At 44.0% G+C, this 16,508-nt stretch overlaps 1 protein-coding gene across 5 annotated transcripts in view; it reads left to right on the top strand.

The window, feature by feature from the left end:
- zfpm2a (zinc finger protein, FOG family member 2a) overlaps positions 1-16,508 on the top strand; it is a 174,835-nt gene that overhangs the window by 154,537 nt on the left and 3,790 nt on the right. For 3 of the 5 annotated variants that reach the window (XM_077214716.1, XM_077214718.1, XM_077214719.1), the window contains 2 exons: positions 14,829-15,035; positions 15,913-16,134. In XM_077214716.1, the coding sequence (XP_077070831.1) occupies positions 14,829-15,035; positions 15,913-16,134 (429 nt within the window). Of the gene's footprint in view, positions 1-14,515; positions 14,558-14,828; positions 15,036-15,912; positions 16,135-16,508 lie in introns of all 5 variants that reach the window. The other 2 variants (XM_077214715.1, XM_077214717.1) reach the window with 1 other exon arrangement.

Raw genomic sequence — 16,508 nt, forward strand, 5'->3', positions numbered from 1 at the left:
TTTTCCGCTTTATTTCTTCTCCTGGGATCCCCGTCTTGACGCAGACACACACACACACACACCAGCTGAAGTGGGCACGTCCTGGCACAGCGTTCCCACCAGTGCCCGTTCCACGTTTGCTGTGGATGCCAGGGCTGGTGTGTGCTGCGGTGAGACCCAGCGAATCTGTTCCACTCTATTACCCTCGTGCCTGCCGCCCACCTTTACTGTGGGGAAAAGAGCAATTTCCTGTCGCAGTCTGTTTGATCAAGTGCTAAACCCTTATGATCAATAGAGAGACAGATGTCAGCTCCAGATGGCCGTATGGCAGTACCTGGGGCAGTGGACAGGCCGTGCCAGGACGACAGCATGGCACTGTGCAAGGGCAGCAGTGTCCTCCCTCCGCACCAGCCGACAAACGCAATTAGATCCTTTAGCCGCTGAATGTTTTATTTCAGATGCTCGAAGCGACGGAGGGCGTAATTAGCTTGCGCTTTGCACAATATATGGAATTACAGAAGGGTTACGGTGCAAGCAATTCGGGTTTCTCAGGTACACTGAGAAAAAAATGGTGTACAATCAATTTTCTGTCCGAAAATTCTTGTCAATTTTACAAACAATTACAAAGAAACAGTAACACTGAAAAGTAAAAAAAGAATGAAATGGTGTTTTCTTGTAAAAGATACTTCAATAATAATGCCCTGAATCTTGAAAAAAAAAATGATTTGCAAAAAAGGCTTAATGTTATCTAATTTGATGATGTTAAAAAAATTTTAAAAAAAAATTCCAAACCGATCTATTTGTTTTTCAAATAATACGTTTTTGGATCGGTAAGATTTTTAATGTTTTTAGCAGAAGTCTCTTCTGCTCACCAAGGCTCCATTTATTTTATTAAAAATACAAAAAAACAGTAATATTGTTAAATATTATGACAATTTAAAATAACTGTTTTCTGTTTGTTTGCTTTTTGTATTTTGATTAAAATAAATGCAGACTTGGTAAGCAGAAGAGACTTCTTTTAAAAACATTAAAAATGTGTTAAAAACTTTTGACTGGTAGTGTACGTATGTATTGCACAAAATAACAAAAGCAGTCAAATGTCAAAAGTTTAAGTTTTCAGTATTCAAAATATAAATTTTTTAATTAACAATCATCAAAGGAGTGAAATCTGTTTAATGTCCATGAACGCAAGTTTATAAATAACCGTTTTCACACAAAATCTGTCATTTTCTATCACTGTTTGGATGTAGTAAAACATCTGAGTCATGTTTGCATTTTCTTCTGTCACTAGCCATAATTCTTACCTTGCAATTAGGATTAGGCATAAAATACTGTCATGCATGTGAAAATTGTCTGAGAATTGAACAAACAGTTGTGAATTGTTCACAAACAATTCAGACAGAAGAGAGGAATAATATGTCTGTGGCAATTTCAAACAGAAGAGAGGAATAATATGTCTGTGGCAGTTTTTCTGGTGATTAATGGATAATACAAGACTTCTTAAACCTCACAGATGGTCGTCGAAAGCAAAAATGCTACAAAAGCCGCATAATATCTTGAGAGAAAGTGTGACGTGCTAGAGCAAAACAGGCACTATTTTTGGAATCAGCAGTCCAAAATTAGTAAGCAACAAGTACTGGATTACATTCAGCAAATATGATGCAGTGCGGAGTAATCTTTTGTTTACAACTATGAAACATATTTTTTTACACTGTAGGATTGTAGATGATGTCTTTCTGCACCATTAGAAAACAAAACAGTTGGAAAAATAATTCGCCTTCAAACAGGTTCCCAAACCCTCTCTCGTCCACCATTGTTCAACAAACACTGTCTCAATTGTTTACTGTATTAATATCATCAAATATGACGCGCCTTATCCTTAAATGCCTCTTTTTCCCAGATTGCATTTCCACTGTGAGACATCTTTGTCAGGCTCTCTTCCTGCGATCTGTCCATGTCACCGCGATCCTTCATCTTCCAAAATGGTTGACAGGTGCATCAATCTGGCTCAATCTCCCACGAAAAAACGTCATTGCCAGTCGAGGTTTCCAAAGAGGAGAAGGAGCCATTTTTTGCAGGCCGTGCATTTGCATGAGGGCAAGCGTCCACGGGCCCATGTGGCACGGGGACGGAGCCATGTTGGAAGAGAACGGTCCCGCTGGATCCCGGCCGTTCACCTGCTCCCCGGCGTGGAGCATGCTGGGAAGGGGAAGCGGGCCACCGACCACAGCTGGGGGTCTGCCGCTCAACTCAACACTACCGCTCCCCGCTGCCACGAAGCCGTGACGTCCCATTAACGCTGATGGTCAAGACGGGTGGCGTGTGTGTGTCCCTCCCAGCGGGGGCCGCAGTAAACACATGTCGACTAGCCGCAACCATTACGCAGTCACCTGACAAAGTGAGCGCTGATCTCGGTGAGAATGTTTGCTCAACACTCTCATTTACCCTCGAGTATTTCAAATCTGTGTTCGGAGTACGAACACGATTTTTCACGTCGAGTGAGCTGATGATGAAAAGCAGATCAAGTTCTATTTTTATTTTTCATCATTAAAAGCACGTACAAAACAAATGTGTAATTTCAAGCCAAATATATATTCATTTTGCACAGCGGGATTCTTTTCATCCATTAATGTTTTTTTTAACATTAATGTGATGTGTAAACAGAGTTTGGGTTTGGCGTTAAACTGATGAACGGATGTGTTTTTATAATGCTAATTCGCATCACAGCTGTTGCTCCAAACACTAAATTAAAGCTTTTGTCAAATGAAAAGTACTTCTAAAGGGATTTGTCAAAATCAGCTTTTAATCATTAAATAAACATCAAATTTTGTCTTATAAATCATTCAGTATTATGAACATTTCTGCATCTGATCGGAAACCTGAAGTGTTTTGAGCAGGAATTTTGTGCAAATGTAATATTGAGAACATATTTTACTTTTCTGACTGATACTGAGGAATTACTATACTGTACCATATATATCTACTATATGACACTACTAATACCAACATGTTTCATAATTTTATATGATGACAACTTTCTTGAACTCTTCCACAAATGTATCATGCGCAAAGAATGTGAGCATGTGTTGAATAATGCTCCTTGATGCAAGTAATTTATGCTTCCGAAAATACTGCAAGACAATGAAATAGTTGAAATGCTTACAAAATGAGTGAACCCACTTTTAAGAGGAATAAAGGAAGGGACAAGTAGCTGTGTGTCTGTGTTTGGTCTCGTGTGGATGAGCAGAGAGAGTTCTGATACTGTAGGTCAGATCTGTATTACAGTATGTGAACAGTGCCCCCTTATGGCCATTCACAATGATTGTTGACATTGAGACAGAGTGATATCAGTGTGATGGCTTATCACTTACAGACTTGCTGTATTGGTTTGTTGTGATTTTGGTCTTATTATTATTGAGGTTCAAACTCTAAGTGTGCATTCACATGCAAGATTTATCTTATCAATTTGGGAATTTATTGGATTGTAAAATAACTGCATATGGTAAATCGTTGACATTAAGACCAAGAACAATGCATTAAGAATTTTTTATGGGTAGTAAGCATCTCTATTTGTGTTTCTTTTTCATTTTTTTATTTTAATTTACCACATTTATTTCTGAGGCAAAACTATTTGCTGTTTGTTGGTATTAGATTTTTCTTTTTTTACTTCACACTTTACTATTAGAAACTACAGTGCATTCTGCCTGCTAGTATAGCATTGTGAGAAGCATTTTTGAGAAGCATTTCATCTCCTTTTAATAGCCGATAAGCCTATGCACAATTATTTTTTGGCATTTAACATTGTTTCGGGGTTTTTTTCTCCCTGCTGTCTAATCAGGTTAACACCCTCCATTTAGGAACTGCTCTCTTACTTGTTTTTTATTAGCCTGCAGTTCTTACAGAAAGAAACAGAGGAACAGAAAGTCATAATTACATGTTGTTCCTCATGCAGAGATATTAACAGAAAGAAGCCAGTGGAATATTTTGTTATTTGCTCAGGCTTTGCATGTAGTGAATGAATTATTAAATACTGAAGGTCTGAAGGTAAAAGCCGGCTGATCTTTCTGGAACGAAGACACAATTTACACATCAAATACACCTTTATTGACACAAAATATAAAGGATGCATTTGCCTTCCTTTGCCCCAGATTTGATTTTTGGCAGTGTCATTTTTGGCTTGTCGTTGAGGTTTGTGCTCCACGCTTCCGTCACGGCCTCCGATGCAGCCTTTTCTCGGGACAGATGGGAGAAACAAACACGGATATGTTTAACTATGCATTTTACAGCAAACTATTAAAGTCTTCTACTGTTTACACATGCAAACATTTGAGTAGCTATCCTCCGGCCAGTTCATTAGCAAACCCTTCTGTCGGCTTTTGCCACGAAAAGACGGAAAGAGAAGGCAAAAGAGCGCTAGAAAGGCTTGTTTTGTGCTCTTACAACATGGTCGATCTTTTAAAGTGATCATTCAAAGTGCTCGTGCCCTGCATTAGGGGCCTTTGAGGCTTTCAGACGACGGCTCATCCTGGTGTGTTTGATTAGAGCAGCATGGACTTACACATGTAATTGCATAATTCTGAACCCCCCTGTAATTCCTTTATGTGAACATCTTTAAGTAAGTGTTTAAAAGCATCATTAGTTCGAACGAGGGGGGAGTTTGGGCCACGAGGACGAGCCTGCGCTAGAGGATTCTGTACTGCGAGATTGGATGAAAAGAACCGTTTTTTTAAAGTTATCTGGACTATGTACAGGATACCGGGTTTTGATTGTTTTAATGAAGCAGCTGGCGTATTGTGTGTCCTTAATTCCTCCATTGTTTTTGGAATATGTCATAGTTCTTTATTCTTTTATCAGGTGCGCTGCAGGAGGATGGAGACAATAGCTTCATTGCGGCTGTGTTGGCCGTGGCACAAAGGCCTTCTGCTGCCTTCAGACAGCTCACAGGCGAAAGCAGCGCCGCGCCGGCTACGCTTTTCACCAAGGGTCCCGTGTCTCTCGCTTTAGGGCTGCCCATCGACCTGTGCATTTCAGTGTGTGTACTTACAATGGCACAGACAGGAAGTCTCCATCTGAAATGTGGTTGTTCTTTAAGTTTGACTGTTTGACCCTGCGAGCACCTTGAGTTGAGGGCGAGTATCAGTTGGAAACGCTGGATCTCCACTGTACCTGAGACGGGTTCGAGCAAGCCTTTTGTCAGCACTGCATGATGAAGTTAGGTTTTGTTTGACATGGAATACTAGAATACTACTCTTACCGCTGCTGCTTTATTAAGTAGACATTGTGCAGAAAGCAAATTTTCTACTGCATTTGCCAAAAATATGAAGTACACTGAATCCATCAAAGCATAGTGCTCAATTTGACTGTGATGGAAGAACTGGAAGTAACATAATCTGCCATTTGTGTGTGTGTGTGCGTGTTTGTGTGTGTGCATGTGTTGTTACCATAAAAATTTCCCAAAATTGGATTAAAAATGCAAAGCTTTTATTTCTAAGATGATAACGGCAGCAGTGTGTTTTTTTTAACTATAGGTTGCAGGTATATTCTTCTGGTAGGGTCACAGTTGGGGAAAAAATTCTAATAATTGAATGAATAATCATGTACCATGTACAAAAACATTTCCCCATATCTTTTGTTGTTGAAGTCAAAGGTCTTCCATCCAGTGTTGTATTTTTTTTTAAGTATTTTGAATCAAAGTCATGAAAACTTCATTTTTTGATTTATTTATTTTTTAAATGCCATTATGACAATTTAGCATTTGTTGTGTCTATGCAATTCATGGTATACTGTTATTACTTATTAATATTAATGGTTTTGAAGCATATTCCTAGTTTGGTATGATACAGTATTTTTATTAACTAAAACTAAACTGATTAACTTAAGCAAAAATTAGAAATGTTGGCAACCAAATGAAATCCAATAATTTTCAGTTGAAGAACTAAAAATAAAATAAAGCTTAATTAAAAGTTTAAAAAAATTACAAAAGCACTAAATTACTAAAACTGAAAAATACATAAACTTAAATAAATAAAACTTAAAATTACTTAAACTAAAATTAAACTAAATATAAAAAATATTGTTAATTTAAAAATGTAAAACATTTTTCATAAAAAAAAACTAAAATAAACTGAATACATAAAAATAAAAGCTCATTTAAAATATTAATAAATACAAAAATGTTGCTTAAATAATACTAAAATAACACTTTTATGATACGTTTTTGGTACTTGGAGTTGTTCTAGAACCTGAAGCAAAATAAGTTGAAAACCTCTGCTGTAAATCATAAACTCGCAGCCTCAAAACATCTTCATCGGAGAAGGACATGACTGTAACACTAATATCTTTCTGATTCTTGTTACACCTTATTTCTGGGCAGTCGAAGTTTGTCAGTGATTCACTTTGAGATGTTGAAACTGGCCATCCCACAATGCCGCAGCGGTTGTGGCACCCTGCATACATCACATCCTGGCTTCTTTTCTAGTGCAAGTAATGAGTTCTTCATGCAACTTCCAGCAGTATTGAAAAGGCAGAGGTGACCTGCGCCCTCCTGCTGTTGCAGGTGACAGTTTTGATCTGCGCTGATGGCGACGGTAGTTTTTGTTATTTTAATTAGGAGATAAGGAACGAGAGAGCCTCTCCAGGCAGTGTGTGGTGTGTGACAGGATCCCGCTGATGAAGAGGACCCGTCTGAAGAGCGTGTCTCCCGCTGCAGATCCACACGTTGATAAGCTGCTCTTTCTGGCAGCAGTCGCGCATTTTTTTAACACACTGAAGCTTGCGCAGTCAGTGCCTGTGTTAGAAAGCCATTTTTATTCACTAACTTTATTTATTTTTATATCTGATCTGATTGTATGATATCTTTCATTTTTGAGCACCCCTGAAACATAGACAATTACAATGATTATTCAATGATTTGACTGATTCTGACCTACGATTCCAACTTGTGAAATTTTTTACTGATTAGCAGAGTTGGGGAAAGTTACTTTTAAAAGTAATGCATTACAATAAATAAGCAACTAAAAAAGTAACTCACTGCTTTAAGTTCTTTTTTGTGAAAATGTGTTGCGTTGCCTTTGCATTACTTTTTCTCACCTATAGGATGGGCTTTCTTGTTTGTTTGCAATAATAAAACAAAAACATCTATTTTTGGCTAAATGTAAAAGCCCTTTCTCACCAAAAGTGAAATGACTACGCTTCAGGCTAAAGGAAATGCAAATCCACAACCTGTACAGTAGAGAGCGCAGCTCAAACAAACCTTTCAGCCGCTGCTGACCAGACGAATAGCACACAGAAGTCCAACATTCATAAAGTGCAACATTCTTACTTCAGCAAAAAAAAAAAAAAAAAAAGACAAATGTGGTCATTTTTGCTATTTAGTATGGTTGAATTGGATCATCGAAGGTCAGCAGCAAAGGCATTGCTTAATAAAGTGAGATTAAATACATAAAGAATATTTGAGTAATTTAACATATTTAATTATAACAGGTTTGCATTTTGAGTTTGCATTTATTCATTTTGAGGAATAATCTGTTTTTGTGCTGGTGAGATTTGCCTGCTCACATTTAGTGTACAACTACAATAACGTTGTACGTTGGAGACGTTACGTCGGATGACGACGAATGGTGTTTTGCTTAGAAAGCCTATCAACTTCGAGTATTACAAAACGAGCCAATGGCAAAGAAATGCCATGGGTCTGCGGAATTTGCATAGCGCATCTCCGCCTTACCTCGTGGGTATAAAAGGAGGACGCCGGCAACATTGCAGATATGTTTCTTCGCTGAGGAGCCAAGACTGAGCTTCAGGCAATCCCCGCGGTACAGCAGAAAGTGGCAGGAAGACGCAACGTCTCCGTTCCCTACTCAGGGAACGAGGGTTACATACGTAACCGAGACGTTCCCTTTAGTTGTCACTCCGAGTTACGTCGGATGACGACGAATGGGGTTACCAGTCTAATCACGCCACCTTCTCGGCTGCTTCTAGTGCCCTGCGTAAATCTGAGCTCCCTGTCGTGAGACTGGCACGGACGAAGGACTCCTATTTAACACAGGAATACCAAGGTACACTGGGGGGCATATCCCAAGTTTAGGGAAAATGCAATTATTGTCAGCCCAGAGGGGGGAATAAGAGAATATACATATGACCCGAAGGATGCATATGGAGAACACTGGGGTGTCCAGCCGCAGGTGGAATATTTCAACCCCAGGGGGGCAAGGTGGCTTGCCAAGGGAAAGACACATGCTCAGAGAGGCTTACAGTGGAAATACACATGTGGGGGTCACTCAGGGGAGGGACCATGCACACGGGAGGCACCTAGCCGACGCCCAGGCAATAGACACTGGCGCCGACGTCAGGAGTGCTGGAGGAACTCAGGGCTTTCGGGGAAGCTCACCTCAGGAGAATATCGCACGTATCCAGTCCGTGGAGTGGAATGACGAGCAAGCAAAGACACCTGAGTGGGCCCAGTACTAGCTGGTTGAAGCGAGTACATGAGAGGACACAGGCTCCACTCGGAGATTGTGGAATCTGGCAAATGTGTTCGGTGTCGCCCAGCCTGCAGCTCTGCAGATGTCTGACAGCGAGGCGCCATGCGCTAGAGCCCAAGAGGACGCCACACTCCGGGTGGAGCGGGCAGTCACACCAAGGGGGCACGGTCGACCTTGCTGCTGGTAAGCCAAAGCAATGGCGTCCACTATCCAGTGAGACAACCTCTGCTTTGAGAGATCCTTTCCTTTCAGCTTCCCACCATAACAGACAAAGAGCTGGTCTGAGGTCCTGAAACACTGCGTTCTGTCTACATAGGCGCGGAGAGCGCGTACTGGACAGAGCAGTGCCAAGGCTGGGTCTGCCTCCTCCGGGGCAGCGTTTGCAGGTTCACCACCTGGTCCCGGAAGGGAGTGGTGGGAACCTTGGGCACATATCCAGGCCGGGGTCTCAGGATCACGTGAGAGTAGGCCGGCCCGAATTCCAGGCACGCTTTGTCAGCGGAGAATGTGTGCAGGTCCCCTACCCTCTTGATGGAGGCCAGTGCAACCAGGAGCGCTGTCTTCATTGACAGGAATTGCAGAGGCTCAAATGGAGCACTCTGCAGGGCAGTTAACACCACTGAGAGGTCCCAAGAGGGAACGAGATGAGGGCGAGGAGGATTCAGTCTCCTTGCCCCTCTCAGGAACCTGACGATCAGGTCGTGCCTTCCCAAAGACTTATCTTCAACAAAGTCATGCTGTGCGGCAATGGCGGTGACATAGACTTTTAGGGTGGAGGGAGACAGCCTTCGCTCCAACCCATCTTGTAGGAAGGAAAGCACGACGCTGATCGAACATGGATGGAGCCGCCATTCCCCCGGGAGGAGTTGAAACCGTGAGAGCTCGTCGGCTACACAGTTCAGAGCTCCGGGGATATAAATGGCACGAAGCGACCTCAGATGCTTCTGACTCCATAAGAGGAGGTGGCGGGCGAGTTGCGACATATGGCGGGAGCGAAGACCACCCTGGCGGTTGATGTACGCTACAGTCGCGGTATTGTCTGATCGGACTAGTACGTGTTGGCCCTTGAGCACGGGCCGGAAGCGGCGCAGAGCAAAACGTACAGCCAGCAACTCGAGGCAATAGATGTGCCATAGGCGCTGGGGTCCTATCCAGGAGCCCGCGGCAGCATGTCCATTGCACATGGCGCCCCAGCCCGTGGAGGAGGCATCTGTCGTTACAACAACATGCCGCGAAGCTCGTTCCAGAGGCACTCCGGCCCGTAGAAAACTGAGGTTCGACCACGGGGTGAAGGGCTGATGGCAGGTCGGAGTAACTGGTACTCGGAAGGTGCCGTGTTGCCATGCCCACCTCGGGACTCGGTCGCAAAGCCAAAGCTGAAGAGGTCTCATATGAAGCAATCCGAGCGGCGTTACCGCGGCTGCAGATGCCATATGCCCCAGGAGCCTCTGAAAAAGTTTCAGTGGAACCCCACTCTTGCCCTCGAACTGTCTCAGGCAAGTCAGCAGTGACTGCACGCGCTCGCTCGTAAGCTGCGCGGACATGGCGACCGAGTCGATTTCCATACCGAGAAAAGAGATCCTCTGCATGGGGCAGAGTTTGCTCTTCTCCCAGTTGACCCGAAGGCCCAGATGGGCTAAGTGCCGGAGCACTAGATCCCTGTGTTCGCAAACCTGATCTCGAGAGTGAGCTAGGATCAGCCAGTCGTCGAGATAGTTCAGGATGCGAACCCCGTGTTCCCGGAGGGGAACAAGGGCTGCCTCGACGACCTTCGAGAAGACGCGAGGAGACAGGCTAGCCCGAACGGGAGAACCGCGTACTGATATGCCTGCCCCTCGAAGGCAAACCGAAGGAACGGTCTGTGACGAGGGAGAATGGAGACATGAAAGTAGGCGTCCTTCAGGTCGATCGCTGCAAACCAATCCTGGGGCCGTACACATTCGAAAATGCGCTTAAGCAGTGAGCATCTTGAACGGCAGCCTGTGAAGGGAGCGGTTCAACACGCGCAGGTCCAGGATTGGCCTTAACCCACCGGTTTTCTTCGGGACAATGAAGTACTGGCTGTAGAAGCCGGACCTCATTTCGGCTGGAGGGACAGTCTCGATCGCACCCTTCGCCAGCAGGGTGGCAACCGCTCTCATGATAGAGGCATTGCCACCGACCAAAGTGGAGCGGACTCCCCTGAACCGGGGAGGAGACCGCGCGAACTGAATCGCGTAGCCGAGCCTGATCGTTCGAGCGACCCAGCGGGACAGGTTGGGGAGCTCTAGCAAGGCTCCCAAGAACTGTACCAGCGGGGTCATGCGAACCACAGACTTCCGGTCGGTGGGGCAGCGAGGCGGAATGACTGTCCCGGACGTGGACGGCATAGCGGCCCAGTGTCGGGGCATAGTCATTGACCGCGTCCTGACAGAGGAGACCAGGGAAGGACGAACGTTCCACGGGGGTCTGCTCTGCCACGGGGGCTAGCGACAGAGGGGGATGAGAGCTGCACGGTCCGGGGACGGCGCGTGCTGTCGTCCGGCTCTGGGACAGAGGGGGACGAGGGGTGCACGGCTCGGCGGTGGCGCACCGTGTCGTCCGAGAACTCTGTGTGCTCAGGGATGAACATGTCACTTCTTTCTCTAACCACATTAGGGTGCTGCCCACCCGGGGGTGAGCAACGGGGAGTGGAGAACAAAAGATTCTCCCCCGGCCCTCCACCGGGAGAAGGAGTGGTCCTGCTACCATCTCCTGAGAAGTAACCATCATCCCTGAGCAGCCCGTCTCAGCAGCGCCGCTTGGCCCGGCGTTTAGCGGGGGGCGGGGCAGGAGAGGGATGTGGCATGGGGGGGGCGCCTTCGGCGGTGGGCAGACCGAGGGATCAGCTCTCAACAGCACCGCCGAAGGGCCGACCTGGGATATGAGGGTGTCGAGCAGACGGGTCCGCCGGACATCCTGCACATCGAACAGGTTAAGCCACAGGCCTGAAAGGTGGACATCACCTGACCCAGGGAGCGTGCGGCCACTTTCGTCACTCGGGGAGCAAGGTCAGTGGCGGCGCGCAGCTCAATGAAGAGCCCTGGGTCAGTCCTACCCTCCTGCATGTCCATGAACACCTGGGCCAGGTAGACCAGTAGAATGGCCATGGCATGCAGTGAGGCGGCTGCCTATCCTAGGCGCTATAGGATTTCGCCAGAAGTGTAGACGAAAAACTACAGGCTTCGGACGGGTGCTTAGGATCGCGCCGAGAAGAAGCAACCTGAGGACACATGAGCATCGCTACAGAGCGTTCAACCGGGGGGACCCCAGTGTACCCATGGGCAGCGGCCCCGTCGAGGGAAGGAAGGGCGGAGGAGATCAACGAGGGATCGCTGGAAGACATGGGGGCCTTCGAGGATTTCGAGATCTCCTGATGCACATCCGGGAAGAAAGGAATTGGGGTTAGACGGCGACGAGAGTCAGCGGCCACCCCAAAACCAATCGTCCCGGGAAAACATGGCCGTCATCTCAGGATCTGACTCGACAAATGCCATATGCACACCCGAAAGTGGCAGCAGTGTCAAATCTTCACTTCCTGAAGATTCTTGCCCGCCCTGTGATGCTGCAATGGACAACAGATCCGATTCTGGAACATCAAAGGAAACCCGCGGGGGGTCCGAAGACGGGCCCGAGGGCATCCCGTGATCGCTCCCGGGTTGCGTCAAAAAAGAGGGGGGCATGGGGCACGGACGGATCGTCGGCGTCTTTGTTCCACACCAACACCCTCAGGTCACCCTGGCCACCAGCCGAAGTAGCACCTCACGTGGAGAGTGTTAGATCGGGGTGTGGATGAGGGGACTCTCTCAAACGAGATCATTGAGTCTCGACCGCAATGACGCGATGGTCACGTTCCCGCGAGGAGAGCGTGAGTCATCCACAAACGCTGCTCTAGCGTGATCAAGCCCAAGCACGCAGAGCAGAGAATGTGCCCATCAAAATTGGAAATGAGTCAACCGCAACCAGAAATGCACGGGCGAGCCGTCTTTGAAAAGACGTGCCGCGTGCAAGCTCTTTTGTGAGAGAAAGAAAACTCTGAGAGTGTTGAAGTGCCCGGGGAGAAACACACTCACTGCTAAACCACTGCACAGATAAGCAGGAAGCGCACACTCGCCGGGAGATCGCCGTCACACTAACACCAGAGAATCTCGCTCGTCTGTAAGAAGCTGACAGTTCAGAGATGGCTTGTGGAACGAAGAATTAACTTGGCTCCGAAGCGAAAACATATCTGCATGTTGCCGGCGTCCTCCTTTTATACCCACGAGGTAAGGCGGAGATACGCTATACAAATTCCGCAGACCCATGGCATTTCTTTGCCATTGGCTCGTTTTGTAATACTCGAAGTTGATAGGCTTTCTAAGCGAAACCCCATTCGTCGTCATCCATCGTAACTCGGAGTGACAACGAAAGGGAACCATGTTTACACAGCGCACACAATGCCTGTGCACTTACTTACGATTTCTCTCAACATGAGGACAGGAGTGCTGTCAGTAAATAAATAGGAAAACAAGGTAACTTGCGTTGCATATTTGAAAAGTAATCTGATTACGTAACTCGCGTTATTTGTAATGCGTTATACCCAACACTGCTGATTAGCTTTTGCACAACTACTTGCTTTTATTAGTCAAGTTGACCTGCAAAGTAGTTAGTCAGTGGGTCAGTGTTGATGTTTGCCTTTTGTGAATTTTCCCAAATTCCATTCCCTTCCTGTTTTTCTCTCATTACCTATCCTCCCAACAGCTGGTCTGAAAGCGCAGCTCATCGTCCCCTCTGAAGCTCCGTCAGTCAGTGTGTTTGAGAGCGAACAGAGAGCTTTAATTAATTGTCCAGCTTCCCTACTGAAACAATGTCCTAATTCTGCCTTTTAGCATCTGCGTATCATAGTTTGTTGTTATCTCGGAAGCCAGATTTTTTGTAAATAATCATTTTTAAAACTTTAATCTCTTGAATGGCAAATGAAGTGTGGCTGAAATCCTTCCGTGTGTGAAGATAAATGCTATCTGAGCTTAAACCCTTCCACTGACTTCCATCTATCCCTCCCTGCTTTTCTTTTCCTGTCTACTCTGAGTATATTTAAAATGATCATGCAGAATGTTTGATCTGAACTCCAAATGTTAGATGTGCAGTAGACCTTAAAGATATACCATCCCTTTAAAGCGACATGATTAATTAAAGCTAAAGTGTGTAACATCACCACCCGAAAAGAGTGATTTATTTTAAAACCCAATCAATGTCTTCCATTAATTGGACAGATTGTACCTCCCCAAACTCTCACCATTTTTACCCAGTGTCGCTGTGTCTGGCTGTCAGTACTGTTTTACTGAAAAGTGTTTATGAATTTATGGCTGTCTTGGAGTTTCCTGTATAATTTCCAGATAAAGTAAAATTAGCATTTGATGGGGGAAAAAATACAATTCATTAGTGTGAAAATGTATAATAAAAAATAAAGATTTTCACTTTTCTATTTTAAGATATTTTAAAATGCAATTTAGTTCTGTGAATGGAAAGCTAAATTTTCAGCAGTGTCACATGATCCTCCCGATGCTGATTTGCTGCTCAAGAAACATTTCTTATTATCATTGTTGAAACGGTGATACATTTTTTTCAAGATTATTTGATAAATAGAAAGTTCAATAGACTTCAAAAGTTTATTTTGTTAAATTTTGTTGAACCAACTTAATACATTTAAGTTCCTATGTCATACTATTTAGCAAAAGTAATGTATGACATAGGAAACTAGTATGTTAACGTGCTATAGACAATTTTGTTTATAATTATATACAACATAAAGTATGAGCAAGTAAGAAGAGGCTGATCTCAGAACTGGCATTTGCACAGTTATTGCTCATTGAGTGAAACAACACAAATTATGGTCATCATGTAACCACCCACAGCATAAGCCCACCACCACTCTTCTGTACAATGGTACTGTAACCTCAAAACTCAAAAACATAACTGAACATTAAATTCTAGCAAGTCTTTCTCTTTACTGAAAAACCTACAAAATAGCACTTTCAAAATGTACTCTCCTAATTCAGTCCCATGCAAAGCATGCTGGGAACTACAGATCCACTGCCCAGGTAGTTATATCAACAAAAATGATTAATGTAGTCCCAACACAAAATGATTAAGTTATCTTCCAATTTACAAATTTAAGTGGATTTAACAATGAATTTTGTGACAAAATGTTTAAGAATTGTGTTGCAAATTTGAACAAGCAGCAAATATCTTAATATAAATCCATCATAACTATGATCAAACTACTTTTACATGAAAAACATTTGCATACATGTTAAACTGAAGTGGCTAAATGCTGCAGTAATGATGTGTCTGTTTTTCTCTGTCACACAGGGGGTCAGTTGTGGTGCACCACTACCAAGAACATGATGGAAGGTGAGGAGCTGGTGGCATTCGCAGTGGACTTTGACTCTCGATTGCAGGCGGTCAATCACATGTCTCTCGGTGAGGGCATGTACCCAGCACGCCTCCTGGACACCATCCAGCTCCTGCCCCAGCAAGCTGCCATGGCCTCCATATTACCTACAGCTATAGTCAACAGTAAGTATTGTCAACTCTTTCTGTTTACACGCAAACTCAATAACTGTCCACAGGCATCATAAACATGTATGCAGCGAATCAAGACTAATAACTGGTAATGTACTTGTACAATAAAGCTGTGGGGTTTGGTCTTGCCGTAAAACTTGGCCTCAATATTGCTGCATATGGAGTTTCACCTGTTCCAGCGGCTGCACCGTTAAGCACTCCAACCAATCATTTGAGCCAGTTCAGAACGTGTTACACATGCACATGCTACACTGAAAACAGAGTATGCGGTAGTTATTCAGAGATTAACCTCTACTGGAGGAACAAAATGTTCTGCCCTTCAGTTTAGGGGTACAGTAAACATGTCTGGACTCTGACCAACCTTGTAATTGCAAAATTCAAGCCATTTGCAAATACTTTGTTTGTTGACTTTATCAGTGAGGTCTAGAGTTCAGCTTGACACAGAAGATGCTGCTAGCAGATGGTGCAGTGTTTTCATTTGCCCTTGAGGAAAGGGCACAAGCCTACTGGAATCATCTCTGTTGCCATGCAACATCACAGCAGAATTGTTATTTAAAACCATTTTATTAGACTATTTGAGAAACTTCTCCATCTTCCATCAGCCGTAAATATGAACTGACATACAGCCATCCCAAACACTCCTAATGTCCCTTTTGATACATCCCCTATAGGGATGGGATTAAGGAACTGCACAATTCTACCATTTCAGTTCCACTTCTGAAGAACAAATGAAAAGGAAAAAGACATACAATTCCATAAAGACAATTGGCAATAACTATACATTGAATGACATTAAACAAACAATAAAAACATAATATTTTATAAATATAAACAAATTAACATAGTTGACATGCTTGTATTTTTGTTTCAGAGGACATCTTCCCCTGTAAAGCATGTGGGATATGGTACAGGAGTGAGAGGAACCTTCAGGCCCACCTGATGTATTACTGCAGCGGGCGGCAGAGGGAACCAGATAATGTCCCAGAAGAGACTGATGCCAATTCCCATCAAACTCCCAGTATCTGCCCTTTCCCACAATGCAACAAGAGCTTCAGCAACCCACGTGCTCTGGAGATGCACTTGAGCTCACATAGTGAGTACAGGGTATTCTGTTATAATTACTGTAAATTTTGACCATTACATTTTTTTATTTCTCACAATCAATGTACATAAAGATTGCATAGGTAACTTTTTAATTGTTCATTTAGCTTACTCATCACCCATTCCTATTTTGTACTAATTTAGCAGTCACAAAAAGAGCAAATCATCTGCCGAACCCAGCCAACCTGAACATTAATGAGAAAGATAATTAATTATATAAACAATTTCATATTATATTATTATTAAACTATTAGTTTCACAGCATGTTTAGTAAATAGACACAAACAGATCTATCGCAGACACAGTGTAAAATTAGTGGAGATGCTAGTCTGACAAAAAAACAACTGTCTTTTTTCTTTCTCATAG

The sequence above is a fragment of the Siphateles boraxobius genome, unplaced genomic scaffold (genome assembly GCF_051911475.1).
Source record: "Siphateles boraxobius isolate OS27281-9 unplaced genomic scaffold, OSU_SipBor_1 68, whole genome shotgun sequence".
NCBI classification, from domain to species: domain Eukaryota; kingdom Metazoa; phylum Chordata; class Actinopteri; order Cypriniformes; family Leuciscidae; genus Siphateles; species Siphateles boraxobius.